The sequence below is a fragment of the Xenopus laevis genome, chromosome 5L, assembly GCF_017654675.1.
Source record: "Xenopus laevis strain J_2021 chromosome 5L, Xenopus_laevis_v10.1, whole genome shotgun sequence".
In the NCBI taxonomy this organism is placed as follows: Eukaryota; Metazoa; Chordata; class Amphibia; order Anura; family Pipidae; genus Xenopus; species Xenopus laevis.
This window is the reverse complement of record NC_054379.1, coordinates 62,636,056-62,651,922: the sequence shown is the minus strand read 5'-3', so window position 1 is coordinate 62,651,922 and position 15,867 is coordinate 62,636,056. Positions and strand designations below refer to the sequence as shown.

Here is a 15,867-nt window from a genome sequence, read left to right as displayed (position 1 = left end):
ACACTGCTAGACTAATAGCACTTGGCTGTTAAAGTAGCAAAGTAAAACAACAAAAAAGAAAATAAAAGCAGTCCTTACAAGGACTATTGGGTTATTACAGCAGTCAGCAGATGAGATCAGAAGAGATCAGTGCCCACAGCAGGCAGCTACATACAGAGCACTGCAGTAGAAGGTAGATTACTAGCCAGCAAAGCTACCCTAAAATGTCCCTCAAATCCCTGCAGACCTCTGTCCCTCCAATACAGAGCAGTATCAAGTAGATTACTAGCCAGCAAACTTACTATCAACTGTCCCTCAAAGAAATCAGTAACAGCTCTCTCCCAGTCCCTACACTAGCTCTTGCAAGCACACACAGGCAGAATGAAAAAACGCTGCAGGGCTTCAGTTTATATATGGAAGGGGAGTGGTCCAGGGGGTGTGGGGGTGGTCCAGGAGGGAGAGCTTCCTGATTGGCTGCCATGTATCTGCTGGTCTGGGGTGAGAGGTCAAAAAAAAGCGCCAGGTAAGGCGAACCCAAAATGGCGAACGTCGCGCGACGTTCGCGAACATTCGGCGAGCGCGAACAGCCGATGTTCGCGCGAACAAGTTCGCCGGCGAACAGTCCGCGACATCCCTAATCCAAATTAATGAAAACCCCAGGTCCCAAGCATTCTCGATAATAGATCCTATACCTGTACAAAGCTTACTGACCAGTTTACAAAAATACATCTGCCAGCTTAACAACTGCAGAGATTTCTCTGTAAATGCCTTAAGGCAAAAATACAGTTTCTTTCTTATGATCTCAAGGGATGCTTTACAAAAATACACTATTGAAGTTGACTAAGATCTAAAATGCCTCTTTTCAGCTTACCCCTAAGCAAGAGAGGTAGTTATATTTATATTAGGTCATTGTACAAACACTAAAAGGCACCACAGATATCATGTTTTAAAATGCACATTTTAGTGCAGTTTTGGGATTTATTGAAGTTTAATGATATAAATCACCAGAAAAAAGAGAAATATATGTAGATGTGGGTAAAGAGAATTTTACTAAATTCAGGCTTTTCTATCCTTAGTTTTCAAACAGCATAATAGCCAGCCCGATAATGACTATATATCTGGTGAAATTAACATTTTATCTTCTGAAATTGTATGTTCAGAAGCTGTACTTTATATATTTCCTTATAAAAATGAAACTCCTACCATTTTCCCCTTATTTGCACAAAACTGAATCCAATCCAGATATACGCTGCAGAAGCTTGCTCTTGTAATACCTTGCAGACAAGGTATATAATCTTCATCAACATTGATGCTGAACATTGCAAGATCATTTTCAACATGATGCCATCTAGTAAATGGTTGAAGAGCCTTCTGTATTGATTCATCTTTAAGCCACTTCATAATCTTAGGGGAACTTGAAGTAAAATATATTATGCTCTGCAAGCATAAAAACAACCATAGATATAAAATACATTTTCTTTTGTTAATTACACAAATCTAAAATGCTCAATGTAAAAAGGTATAGAAAGAAGAAGCCGTTTTTCTTATTTTATCACACACATTTATGAAAAATTAGAAAAGAATGGCGAAATCATAGTTGCTCTTGTGGCCATAATTTATCTGGAATCCACTTCTAACGCCACATGTCCTCACCTAAACAATCACTGATGATTTCTAAAATGTCCCTTTAAAAGAGACATCTGAAATAATATATAAGCAGACTAAAACATAATCTGACGAAATTCAAGATGGGATGCTGCTGTAGAAAAATGTAAAGGCACAGAATATCACTGTTATAGAAGGGCTAAACTTTGTGACTGGTATATATTCCATATACAGTATATTATTTTTTGGCTTTAGTTCTCCTATAACACAAATCTTTTCACGCAACTATTTCATCGAAACACTTTCTGTGCAGCCTTTAAATGATAGCTCTGGTGATGCCTCAAACCAGAACTACAAAACTTATGAGAAGTGCAGGGGCTGAAGTGTCAGCCATGAAGGTGCATTCACAACATTCCACATGGTTGGGTAATTCTGTGTATACTGGGGAACAAATGGTTGAAAAATAACCTGACATTCATATTAACAATGTTACTATTGTATGGAAAAAACTTTTCAGTTTTATAGATTAGAGTAGAAGACATGTATTGGTGGACAGAAAATGCATAAGGGTGATAGTTTGTATTGTAAAATATGCTAGTGCAAAAAGCCCAAGCAGACTCTTATCGATTGGAACAATATTTAAAGGGATCCTTTCAACGGAAAACATGTTTTTTTTAAAACGCATCAGTTAATAGTGCTACTCCAGCAGAATTCTGCACTGAAATCCATTTCTCAAAAGCGCAAACAGATTTTTTATATTCAATTTTGAAATCTGACATGGGCTAGACATTTTGTCAATCTCCCAGCTGCCCCTGGTCATGTGACTATTAACCAATTCATTTTGAAAAAAATATTTTTTCCCATGACAGTATCCCTTTAAGCCAATGACAAGAGGCACAGACAGAACAGGTTCTTTTTTCAACAAAAAAAAAAAAAAAAAGAAAAGGGAAGGAAAAAAGGAAAGATGAGAGCACAAAGACAAGGAGGACAGAAACTGGAACATAAATAAAAGAGGAGATTGGTGGGAAGAAAATAGGAGAGATGAAAAATAGCAGAGTAAAGTGTAAAACATAAGAGGTATAGTTAGAAAGAGTTGAAAAGCGAACCCAGTTTGAACTTGTCAGAATATGTACTTGTTAATGTTTTACTATCAGATGTTTTTACTATCCAAACTGGGCAACAGGTTGGAAATGGAAGAAACATAGGAAAATCCAACTCAATGGCATATAGGGTGAGGGAAAATATGATTTCTTACCTTAATATAATATTTTATGAGAATTTTACGCAGGTCAAATACCTGCAACATGGTTGCAGCATTATTATCAATAACATTGTAGCCTTCCAGAATATACCGGGTTCTTGTAACTTCCCAAGTCAGCCACCTTAAATTGAATGCTGCATTACAGGATAACATATGAGGTAAGTGTCCAGGCTTGCAGCAGCAACAATCTTCATTTTCCTCATTACCCTCAGTTATGGCTTCAACTTCTCTTTGTTGACAGTATGTTCCTTCAGAAAAACAAAAAAATTATTTTGCATTTAAATATAGCTGACTGTGGGGGGGTGTGGCTACTGTCTCAATATGAGAAGACGTGTTTAAGTGAGGCTGGATTAAAATATTTCCCGTGAAGGGGTCTGTTCCATCAGCAATTCGGATTGTCCCAGATTCCTTTATGCTACACTTCCTCAGTGCTATAAAATGGGCCCAGGCAAGTTACCTAGGAAAACTACAGAGGCTGCATCGCAGCTGGAAAAATATGCCTGCTACGAGAGGCCTTATAGAATCTACGCTGGCCGATTTGCTTGTGGAAATTAAAGCATCCAGGGACTAATAAAGTGCACAACATTAATTACAGCCAAAACAGAGGAACTTCAGAAACTCTGTGAGAGCATAGTGGAGGCAGAGCAACACATTAGTGCCCTGGAAAACACTACCACCCCAATGACGCAACAGATGATTTGGAAAATAGGTTGCGTCACAACAAAATAAGGTTTGTGGGCTTTCCCGAGAGGGTGGAGGGACAAGAGCCAGAAAAGTTTGTGGAACACTGGCTGAAGGACACATTTGATGTTGCCATGCTGTCTACCACTTTTACAGTAGAATGGGCACACCGAATCCCAATGAGCCAACCAATACCAGGTGCGCCACCGAGGGCAATTATTGCGAGCCTACTCAATGCAAAGGATAGAGATGCCTTACAGAATGGCAAGGAACAAACCACAGCTCTCTTTTGAAAACACAAGAATTTCACTATATCCGGATTTCTCCTTGGAAGAGCAACGCCAAAGATCGAGATTTCCGGATATCAAGAAAAGGCTGAGGGACAAAAAGATCGAACATTCCATGATGTACCAGGCCAAGCTGAGGATACAGCTAAACTGACTGACTTTCCACATGCCCAAATTATTTGCGCTGGTGATTTTAATGCAGTTCTCAATGAACAGCTAGATATGTTGTAAAGTGCAGGTAGCATATCCATTAACCACACAACCAATTTAGCTGCCTTGATGGCGGACATTTCCTTAACAGAAGCCTGGCGGTACTGCCACCCAACAAAACGGGATATTCCTGGATATTCCTGCTTCTCTGTGTCGCATATGGCCCTTTCTAGAATAGATAAGATGTTCCTGCCTAAAGACCTGCTATCAAATGTTCAAACTGTACAATACCAAACTAGAGGTATCTCAGATCATGCTCCCCTCAAATTAACGTGGCATCCAGACTTGGTACAAAAAGGAACAAAAAGATGGTCCTTTAATCCTGTTTGGCTGGCTGTAATTAACAACGATGCAGCTATTGCCAATTCCATTAAGGAATATTTTTCCTTAAATCATGCCTTGGCACCTTCTGCTGTGGTATGAGAGGCATTTAAGGCCAACCTAAGATCTATCCTCCACTTTGAAATTAATGCAGTCAAGAAGGCATCACAGCGTCTGGAACTGCAGTTAGGCAGTCAAGTGGATGCTCTCCCTATACAAACAAATATACAACCTTCTCCCTCTAACCTGGCTGCATTAAAACTAGCTGAGCAGGCATATTCTTCTCATTTACATAATAAAGCCAAAAATAAATTATTATTCTCCTGGGCTAAATCCACAGCTCTCTTGATTGACCCACTTACTGAGCATAAACAAACATCTATATTTCCCTTTAAAATAGTAACTGAGTTTACCTACATTGGGGTGAATGTGACGTCTAATCTTCAACTATACCAGCAAATCAATCTCGATCCACTCCTTGACTGGATGTCAAATAAGCTGAAATCATGGTCTAACCTACCCATTGGCCCTATGGGTAGGGTGCAGCTTTTTAAAATGCTTTTGTTGCCTAATCTCTTATACATACTTCAGCACACCCCGGTGTGGATACCCAAGACTTACTTTGGTAAAGTAAATGCCATTTTCCGACAACTAATCTGGGCTCACTCTACACCCAGACTAAAGCTGGAAAAACGAATGCACTCTAAATCTAAAGCTGGCCTGGCCCTACCGGATATATACCTGTATTATTTGGCAGCACAGCTGAGGCATCTGGTCACTTGGGTAGAGAATGTTCACCATAAAACGCTTCATTCTCTTTAGGCACAATCAACTGGCTTTGATGTGTACCCGATAAGCTGGATCTTGGGGAAGTTCTTAAATACCCACTGTCAGGTATTGTGTTTGCCTTTATTTCAATCACTTCGCAGAACCTAGCAATTTGCAAATAAAGCTATAATTTCTACAGTCACAGACCCACTTACCCCACTTTGGAATAATCAGGACTATCCATATATCGCCAGGCCCTGTGCTTCTATGGGCAAAGTGTTGCATTATCACACTTGGTGATGTGTGGCAAGATGGTAGGCCAATCCCCTTTGCGCATTTAAAGGATCAACACCACATCCTGCAAAATCAGTGGCTGAATTTTTAAAGGCTTAGCTGTGCCCTTAAAGCAACCCACAGGCACTGTAATAAGTACACATCCGCTTCTGTCATATATCAATAGGGGTCATACTAAAGGTCTGGTTACCATGTTGTACACTACACTACAGCAAGATGTCCATGGCAATAACCTACAAGAGTTACTCCAAAAATGGGGAATGGATGTGGGCACTCATCTTAGATGAGGAATGGCTAGAAGCGCAAGAATCAATTATTTTGGTATCCCCTAATTACAGGTTCTGTACTATCCAATTATATATCCTACACAGAGCATATTATACCCCCGCCAGACTTCATCTCATCAATAGGGATGTAGCGAACGTCGGAAAAAAAGTTCGCGAACATATTCGCGAACTTGCGCAAAAACGCGAGCGGTTCGCGAACGGTTCGCGAACCCCATAGACTTCAATGGGAAGGCGAACTTTAACATCTAAAAAAAAAATTTCTGGCCAGAAAAATGATTTTAAAGTTGTTTAAAGGGTGCAACGACCTGGACAGTGGCATGCCAGAGGGGATCAAGGGCAAAAATGTATCTGAAAAATCTGCCTGTGTGTGCTTGGAAGAGATAGTGTAGGGGGAGAGCTGTTAGTGATTTCAGGGACAGATGATAGTAAGTTTGCTGGCTAGTAATCTGCTTGATACTGCTCTGTATTGGAGGGACAGAAGTCTGCAGGGATTTGAGGGACATTTTAGCTTAGGTAGCTTTGCTGGCTAGTAATCTACTGTTCTCTTTAAACAACTGCCATACGTTGACCTTGTAGGCATTGTTTGCCCAGTTTTTTTGGACGCAGCCACTGAAGCACAGTTGCCAGAAAAAATATGCCATATAAATGCTGAAAATAGTCATTTTTCGCCATACGTTGACCTTGTAGACATTGTTTGCCCAGTTTTTTTGGTTGCAGCCACTGAAGCACAGTTGCCAGAAAAAATATGCCATATAAATGCTGAAAATAGTCATTTTTTGCCATACGTTGACCTTGTAGGCATTGTTTGCCCAGTTTTTTTGGTCGCAGCCACAGAAGCACAGTTGCCAGAAAAAATATGCCATATAAATGCTGAAAATAGTCATTTTTTGCCATATACGTTGAGTCAACGTATGGCAAAAAATGACTATTTTCAGCATTTATATGGCATATTTTTTCTGGCCTCTGTGCTTCAGTGGCTGCGGCCAAAAAAACTGGGCAAACAATGCCTACAAGGTCAACGTCGTTGACCTTGTAGGCATTGTTTGCCCAGTTTTTTTGGCCGCAGCCACTGAAGCACAGAGGCCAGAAAAAATATGCCATATAAATGCTGAAAATAGTCATTTTTTGCCATACGTTGACTCAACGTATATGGCAAAAAATGACTATTTTCAGCATTTATATGGCATATTTTTTCTGGCCTCTGTGCTTCAGTGGCTGCGGCCAAAAAAACTGGGCAAACAATGCCTACAAGGTCAACGTCGTTGACCTTGTAGGCATTGTTTGCCCAGTTTTTTTGGCCGCAGCCACTGAAGCACAGAGGCCAGAAAAAATATGCCATATAAATGCTGAAAATAGTCATTTTTTGCCATATACGTTGAGTCAACGTATGGCAAAAAATGACTATTTTCAGCATTTATATGGCATATTTTTTCTGGCCTCTGTGCTTCAGTGGCTGCGGCCAAAAAAACTGGGCAAACAATGCCTACAAGGTCAACGTCGTTGACCTTGTAGGCATTGTTTGCCCAGTTTTTTTGGCCGCAGCCACTGAAGCACAGAGGCCAGAAAAAATATGCCATATAAATGCTGAAAATAGTCATTTTTTGCCATACGTTGACTCAACGTATATGGCAAAAAATGACTATTTTCAGCATTTATATGGCATATTTTTTCTGGCCTCTGTGCTTCAGTGGCTGCGGCCAAAAAAACTGGGCAAACAATGCCTACAAGGTCAACGTCGTTGACCTTGTAGGCATTGTTTGCCCAGTTTTTTTGGCCGCAGCCACTGAAGCACAGAGGCCAGAAAAAATATGCCATATAAATGCTGAAAATAGTCATTTTTTTGGTCGCAGCCACTGAAGCACAGTTGCCAGAAAAATTATGCCATATAAATGCTGAAAATATGCATTTTTTTGGTTGCAGCCACTGAAGCACAGAGGCCAGAAAAATTATGCCATATAAATGCTGAAAATATAAATTTTTTTGGTTGCAGCCACTGAAGCACAGAGGCCAGAAAAATTATGCCATATAAATGCTGAAAATATGCATTTTTTTGGTTGCAGCCACTGAAGCACAGAGGCCAGAAAAATTATGCCATATAAATGCAGAAAATATGCATTTTTTTGGACGCAGCCACTGAAGCACAGTTGCCAGAAAAAATATGCCATATAAATGCTGAAAATAGTCATTTTTTGCCATACGTTGACCTTGTAGACATTGTTTGCCCAGTTTTTTTGGTTGCAGCCACTGAAGCACAGAGGCCAGAAAAAATTAAACCAGTAGGGTTTGCACCCTAGTTTGTAACGGTGGCGGAGGGAGGAGGAGGACGCTAAAGGACAGCTATGTGTGGAGTCATGAGGCTTGAAGAGAAGGACAGCTGCATAGAAGTCAGAACAAGTCTTCCGGCGTGCAGTAACCCTCCGAGATCCACCCCTCATTCATTTTAATAAAGGTCAGGTAATCGACACTTTTGTGACCTAGGCGAGTTCTCTTCTCAGTTACAATCCCTCCTGCTGCACTGAAGGTCCTTTCTGAGAGCACACTTGAGGCTGGGCAAGACAAGAGGTTCATGGCAAATTGTGACAGCTCTGGCCACAGATCAAGCCTGCGCACCCAGTAGTCCAGGGGTTCATCGCTCCTCAGAGTGTCGATATCTGCAGTTAATGCCAGGTAGTCCGCTACCTGCCGGTCGAGGCGTTCTTTGAGGGTGGATCCAGAAGGGTTGTGGCGCTGCCTTGGACAGAAAAACATTTGCATGTCTGACGTTACAGACTGGCCAAAGGGCTTTGTCCTTGCAGGTGTGCTCGTGGCAGGATTACTGGCACCTCTGCCCCTGGAATGTTGATGAGTTCCTGAAGTGACATCACCCTTAAAAGCATTGTACAACATGTTTTGCAGGCTGGTTTGTAAATGCCGCATCTTTTCGGACTTGTGGTATGTTGGTAACATTTCTGACACTTTATGCTTGTACCGAGGGTCTAGTAGCGTTGCGACCCAGTACAGGTCCTTCTCCTTAAGCCTCTTGATACGGGGGTCCTTCAACAGGCATGACAGCATGAAAGACCCCATTCTCACAAGGTTGGATGCAGAGCTATCCATCTCCGCTTCCTCATTATCAAGGACTGCATCATCCACGGTCTCCTCCCCCCAGCCACGTACAAGACCAGGGGTCCCCAAAAGGTCACCACTAGCCCCCTGGGAAGCCTGCTCCTGTTGGTCCTCCTCCTCCTCCTCCACAAAGCCACCTTCCTCCTCTGACTCCACTTCTGGCACCTCTCCCTGCGTTGCAGCAGGTGCCTGGGTTCGTTCTGGTGATTCCGACCAGAAATCGTGCGCTTCCAGCTCCTCGTCACGCTGGTCTACAGCCTCATCTGTCACTCGTCGCACGGCACGCTCCAGGAATAAAGCGAAGGGTATTAGGTCGCTGATGGTGCCTTCGGTGCGACTGACCATATTTGTCACCTCTTCAAAAGGTCGCATGAGCCTGCAGGCATCGCGCATAAGCACCCAGTAACGGGGGAAAAAAATCCCCAGCTGTGCAGATCCAGTCCTACCACCCAGTTCAAAAAGGTACTCGTTGACGGCCCTTTGTTGTTGCAGCAGACGTTCCAACATAAGGAGCGTTGAATTCCAGCGAGTCTGGCTGTCAGAAATCAAACGCCTGACTGGCATGTTGTAGCGCTGCTGAATGTCAGCAAGGCGTGCCATGGCTGTGTAGGAACGTCTGAAATGGGCCGACACCTTTCTGGACTGGGTGAGAACGTCCTGGAATCCTGGGTACTTGGAGACAAAACGTTGGACTATTAAATTTAACACATGTGCCATGCAGGGCACATGTGTTAAATTGCCTAGTCTCAACGCTGCCAACAGATTGCTTCCATTGTCACACACCACTTTTCCGATCTGCAGTTGGTGTGGGGTCAGCCACCGATCGGCCTGTGACTGCAGAGATGACAGGAGTACAGATCCGGTATGGTTTTTGCTTTCCAGGCACGTCATCCCCAAGACAGCGTGACAACGGCGTACCTGGCACGTCGAATAGCCTAGGGGAGCTGGGGTGCACAGGTGTGGAGGAGGAGAAGGAGGACCCAGCAGCAGAGTAAGAAGAAGAAGAAGACGAGGTAGAGAGCGATGGAGGAGTAGAGGTGGTGGCAGAACCGCGTGCAATCCGTGGCGGTGACACCAACTCCACTGTTGTTGTTGAGCTACCCATTCCCTGCTTCCCAGCCATTACCAAGTTCACCCAGTGGGCAGTGTAGGTGACATACCTGCCCTGACCATGCTTGGAGGACCATGCGTCAGTAGTCATATGGACCTTTGGCCCAACACTAAGTGACAGAGATGCGGTAACTTGGCTCTGCACATGTTGGTACAGGTGTGGTATTCCCTTTTTAGAAAAAAAATTGCGGCTGGGTACCTTCCACTGCGGTGTCCCAATTGCTACAAATTTGCGGAAGGCCTCAGAGTCCACCAGCTGGTATGGTAAAAGCTGGCGGGCTAAGAGTGCAGACAAGCCAGCTGTCAGACGCCGGGCAAGGGGGTGACAGTCAGACATTGGCTTCTTACGCTCAAACATGGCCTTCACAGAAACTTGGCTGGTGGCAGATGACTGGGAATGGGAACAGGTGGTCAAGGTGGAAGGCGGAGTGGAGGGTGGTTCAGACGGGTCAAGGAGAGCAGAGGTAGAGCAGTAAGATGCTGGACCAGAAGGAGTGTGGCTTTTAGTTTGCCTGTTGCCTTTGAGGTGTTGCTCCCAAAGTGCTTTGTGCTTGCCGCTCATGTGCCTTCGCATAGAAGTTGTACCTATGTGGCTGTTGGGCTTACCAAGGCTCAGTTTCTGACTGCACTCATTGCAAATTACAATGCTTTTGTCAGAGGCACACACATTAAAAAAATCCCACACTGCTGACTTTTTGGAAGTGTGCGATCTGGCGGTAACAGTAGAAGTTGGCGGCATTGGCGGCAATGGCGGGTGCGTTGGCCGGCTGAACACAGGTGCCGATACATGTTGTTGCCCTACTGATCCCTGCGGGCTGTCCTCCCTGCTTCTTCTAAGTCTTATTCTCCTACTGCCTCTCTGACTCTCCGTCTCTCCATCTGAACTACCCTCCTCTTGCTCTCTTCTACTAGGCACCCACAAAACATCAATCTCCTCATCATCATTCTCCTCAGATGCATCAATTTCTTCTGACACATCACAGAAGGAAGCAGCAGCGGGGACCTCCTCCTCATCACTCATTATGTCCATCTCTGTCGTGTTCTCTGCCAGAATTAAATCTGGTGTAAGGTCCTCATCTCCTTCATCTTCTTCTGGCAATAATGGTTGCGCATTACTCAGTTCAAGAAACTCATGGGAAAATAACTCCTCTGACCCCAGTGAAGAAGGGGCACCGGTGGTGGAGGAAGTGTTACGTGGGGTGGCCATAGCAGTGGAGGATGAGGAGGATGTTGTGGTAAAGTTAGAAACGGTAGAGGATGGGGTGTGCTGTGTAAGCCAGTCAACTACCTCTTCAGCATTTTGGGAGTTCAGGGTCATTGGCTTTTTAAAACTGGGCAATTTGCTAGGGCCACAGGATTGCATAGCAGCACGGCCCCTAGCACGGCCTCTGCGTGGCGGCCTGCCTTTGCCTGGCATTATTTTTTAAAAAACAACAACAACAACAAAAACTCAGTTGGTTTTTCTGGAAACGATAATACACACAGCTAGATGGCGGGTTGAAGAAAACACTGTGCAAATAATGCCTACAAGGTCAACGTATACACTACTACAGCGGTGGATACGGATTACGTAAAATATATTATGGCTGCTTGAAAAAAGTCACTCCGGTGTTTTTTCTGGAGACGGTAATATTATGGATATTTAGACAGAATGTGAACAAGGTCACACAGCTAGATGGCAGGTTGAAGAAAACAGTGTGCAAATAATGCCTACAAGGTCAACGTATACACTACTACAGCGGTGGATACGGATTACGTAAAATATATTATGGCTGCTTGAAAAAAGTCACTCCGGTGTTTTTTCTGGAGACGGTAATATTATGGATATTTAGACAGAATGTGAACAAGGTCACACAGCTAGATGGCGGGTTGAAGAAAACACTGTGCAAATAATGCCTACAAGGTCAACGTATACACTACTACAGCGGTGGATACGGATTACGTAAATATATTATGGCTGCTTGAAAAAAGTCACTCCGGTGTTTTTTCTGGAGACGGTAATATTATGGATATTTAGACAGAATGTGAACAAGGTCACACAGCTAGATGGCGGGTTGAAGAAAACACTGTGCAAATAATGCCTACAAGGTCAACGTATACACTACTACAGCGGTGGATACGGATTACGTAAAATATATTATGGCTGCTTGAAAAAAGTCACTCCGGTGTTTTTTCTGGAGACGGTAATATTATGGATATTTAGACAGAATGTGAACAAGGTCACACAGCTAGATGGCGGGTTGAAGAAAACAGTGTGCAAATAATGCCTACAAGGTCAACGTATACACTACTACAGCGGTGGATACGGATTACGTAAAATATATTATGGCTGCTTGAAAAAAGTCACTCCGGTGTTTTTTCTGGAGACGGTAATATTATGGATATTTAGACAGAATGTGAACAAGGTCACACAGCTAGATGGCGGGTTGAAGAAAACAGTGTGCAAATAATGCCTACAAGGTCAACGTATACACTACTACAGCGGTGGATACGGATTACGTAAAATATATTATGGCTGCTTGAAAAAAGTCACTCCGGTGTTTTTTCTGGAGACGGTAATATTATGGATATTTAGACAGAATGTGAACAAGGTCACACAGCTAGATGGCGGGTTGAAGAAAACACTGTGCAAATAATGCCTACAAGGTCAACGTATACACTACTACAGCGGTGGATACGGATTACGTAAAATATATTATGGCTGCTTGAAAAAAGTCACTCCGGTGTTTTTTCTGGAGACGGTAATATTATGGATATTTAGACAGAATGTGAACAAGGTCACACAGCTAGATGGCGGGTTGAAGAAAACACTGTGCAAATAATGCCTACAAGGTCAACGTATACACTACTACAGCGGTGGATACGGATTACGTAAAATATATTATGGCTGCTTGAAAAAAGTCACTCCGGTGTTTTTTCTGGAGACGGTAATATTATGGATATTTAGACAGAATGTGAACAAGGTCACACAGCTAGATGGCGGGTTGAAGAAAACACTGTGCAAATAATGCCTACAGGGCAAATAATGCCTAAAAGGTCAACTTATACACTACTACAGCGGTAGTAAAATAAAAAAAAGTAAAATAAAAAAAAAATGAATATTAAAAAAAAAAAATTAAAGTTGGTGCTGCTGAACTACTAGGAGCAGCAGATTAGCACACCAGTCCCACTCCCCAACACTGCTAGACTAATAGCACTGGGCTCTTATAGTAGTAGTAGTAGTAGTAGTAGTAAAACAACAAAAAAATAAATAAAAGCAGTCCTTACAAGGACTACTGTTATTGCAGCAGTCAGCAGATGAGATCAGAAGCAGGACAGCTGCCCACTGCAGCTACATACAGAGCACTGCAGTAGAAGGTAGATTACTAGCCAGCAAAGCTACCTAAGCTAAAATGTCCCTCAAACCCCTGCAGACTTCTGTCCCTCCAATAACAGAGCAGTATCAAAACGATTACTAGCCAGCAAACTTTCAACTGTCCCTGAAATCACTAACAGGCAGCAGCTCTCTCCCTACACTATCTCTTCAGCACACACAGGCAGAGTGAAAAAACGCTGCAGGGCTTCGGTTTTTATAGGGAAGGGGAGTGGTCCAGGGAGAGCTTCCTGATTGGCTGCCATGTACCTGCTGGTCTGGGGTGAGAGGGCAAAAAAAAAGCGCCAACAATGGCGAACCCAAAATGGCGAACGTCGCGCGACGTTCGCGAACTTCCGGCGAGCGCGAACACCCGATGTTCGCGCGAACAAGTTCGCCGGCGAACAGTTCGCGACATCTCTACTCATCAATGCTGACACTCCAGACCTTTGTACCAGATGCACCTTAGAAAGGGTCCTTTATCGACATGATGTGGAGCTGTAGTAAGATTGCTTCGTATTGGGGGTCAATTCTGGATACCTTGGAAGCAACAATGCAAATAACAATAGACAGAAACCCGAAAGTGTGTATTCTGGCCATAATACAGGATCTTAAATTAAATCAGTACCAATCTTCTTACATGAGGCACTGTTACTGGCAAAGAGTCTTGTAACTCAGAATTGGAGGAATATTGCCCCTCCTACATTTGCTAGTTGGAAACAAATAATGCAGGATATGTGTAATGTTGAACAACTAGTGTCAGACTGGGATGCCTGGGGCCCACCAGGAAATCTCATTTCAAGGGCCCACCCATTACAAAATAGCACCCACAAATAAATGTCAAAATCAACATTTTTATTTAAAAAAAGTTTGTAATTTCATAAATAAAAAATTAAGACCAATTGAAAAGTTGCTAAAATTTGGCCATTCTATAACATAATTTAAGTTAACTTCAAGGTATTGTATATGATCTAAAATTATATTATACAGAGAGCACTATTGGATAGCGTCCTCACAATATAAAGTAAGACATAACATTTCCAGCACATTATTAAGTCAAAGGCACTGGATTCAGGGACAACAAACACATTCTCCACAGGGAGAGGCAGTGACACTGCAACAAGGTAAATGCATTACCAATTTAATTTATAATCCACCAAGAACATTTGGTAGAATAAAAACCATGAAAGTGTTATGTATCAATCACCCAGAAAACAAACTAGGATAAATACAGAGCTCCATGTATAAATTCACCAACACAAGGCAGGATATTTGCAAGCCTAACACAAAATGCAGCAGAGACCAACAACCAAAAACAGTATAGCTGTAAATAAGATGCACAACACTTTACTCACATATTCTCTTTTGTTCCAAGCTTCTTTTTTATTTTCTCTTCCTCTTTCTATCCATTTGCACATTTCTTCTTCCAGTATTTCTGCCCTTCCTGTGATTACCCACATTACCACCCTCTGCTCCTCTCTACTTTGCTTTTCTCTCCCTTTTTATACAACACCTCTGCCTGTTTAATCTCTGTTACCTTGTTTCTTTTCTGTTTACCAATATCTCCTTAGCACTTCTATATATTGCTTCTCTTGCCCCCTTCTGTTTTTTCTGGTCTCTTCTTTCCTTATGCCATGATTTATATCACTTTTTACTATTTTCCCCTTATCCCATTCCAGATTCTCTTTTCCACCTGTATTCTTTTAATGTTCCATTTCAATCTTCCTCTCCCCATATTTCTCTGTTACCTTGTTTCTTTTCTGTTTACCAATATCTCCTTAGCACTTCTATATATTGCTTCTCTTGCCCCCTTCTGTTTTTTCTGGTCTCTTCTTTCCTTATGCCATGATTTATATCACTTTTTACTATTTCCCCTCCTCCCATTCCAGATTCTCTTTTCTACCTGTATTCTTTTAATGTTCCATTTCAACCTTCCTCTCCCCATATTTTGCTATTCTATTTGGTAGCTACCCCTCTCTCATCCCACTCACACACTTACTTATGTTGCCCAGGCCCCAGGCATGAGTAAATTTGACAATGCTGCTGTTGTAAATGTAACGCTTTCTTGGCCTATACTGCCAATTAGGAGTTAAGGGTGCCCAGCTAGGAAGTGACCATGAGTTACATTGTGAATCTACACCCAGGGCAGAGCCTTCGCCAAATGCAACGAAAAAAAACACCTACACAAATTATACTTTAAAAAATCAAAGTCTGTATTAAGAAATAACTTACAGAAACTCTGCTTCCTGACTTCTACAGAAACGGCGAAAGGGCGACCATCCATTGAGCAGTGCTTGATTTCTCCTCCCTGGCTCTCTGCTGCTGGATCCTTCAGCTGCCGCATTCTGTGCCTTCTGTAGTGCAGCGGTGCTTCCAGCAGGAACTTGAGGCGGATCTGCGGTGCCGGTTTTCCTATGGGTCATGTACTCTCTCACTGCTGTAACAGCTCAGGCACTGCTGAGCTGCGGGACTCTGCATCCAGCTGACTACAAGTCCCTGCGTCCCACTGCCGGTAACGCTTTCGGAGAAGCTGCCCAGCAGAAGGGACGGATGCATGGTGGGACTTGTAGTTTTGTTGATAGCTGCGAAGCGCCAGAGAGAAACAGT

At 42.9% G+C, this 15,867-nt stretch overlaps 1 protein-coding gene across 3 annotated transcripts in view; it reads right to left on the bottom strand.

Annotated features, from left to right (window-relative positions):
* Positions 1–15,867, bottom strand: part of pcnx2.L (pecanex 2 L homeolog) — a 643,210-nt gene that overhangs the window by 95,288 nt on the left and 532,055 nt on the right. For all 3 annotated transcript variants that reach the window (XM_041562821.1, XM_041562822.1, XM_041562823.1), the window contains 2 exons: positions 2,840–3,093; positions 1,183–1,416 (listed from right to left, as the gene is read on the bottom strand). In XM_041562821.1, the coding sequence (XP_041418755.1) occupies positions 1,183–1,416; positions 2,840–3,093 (488 nt within the window). The remainder of the gene's footprint in view (positions 1–1,182; positions 1,417–2,839; positions 3,094–15,867) is intronic.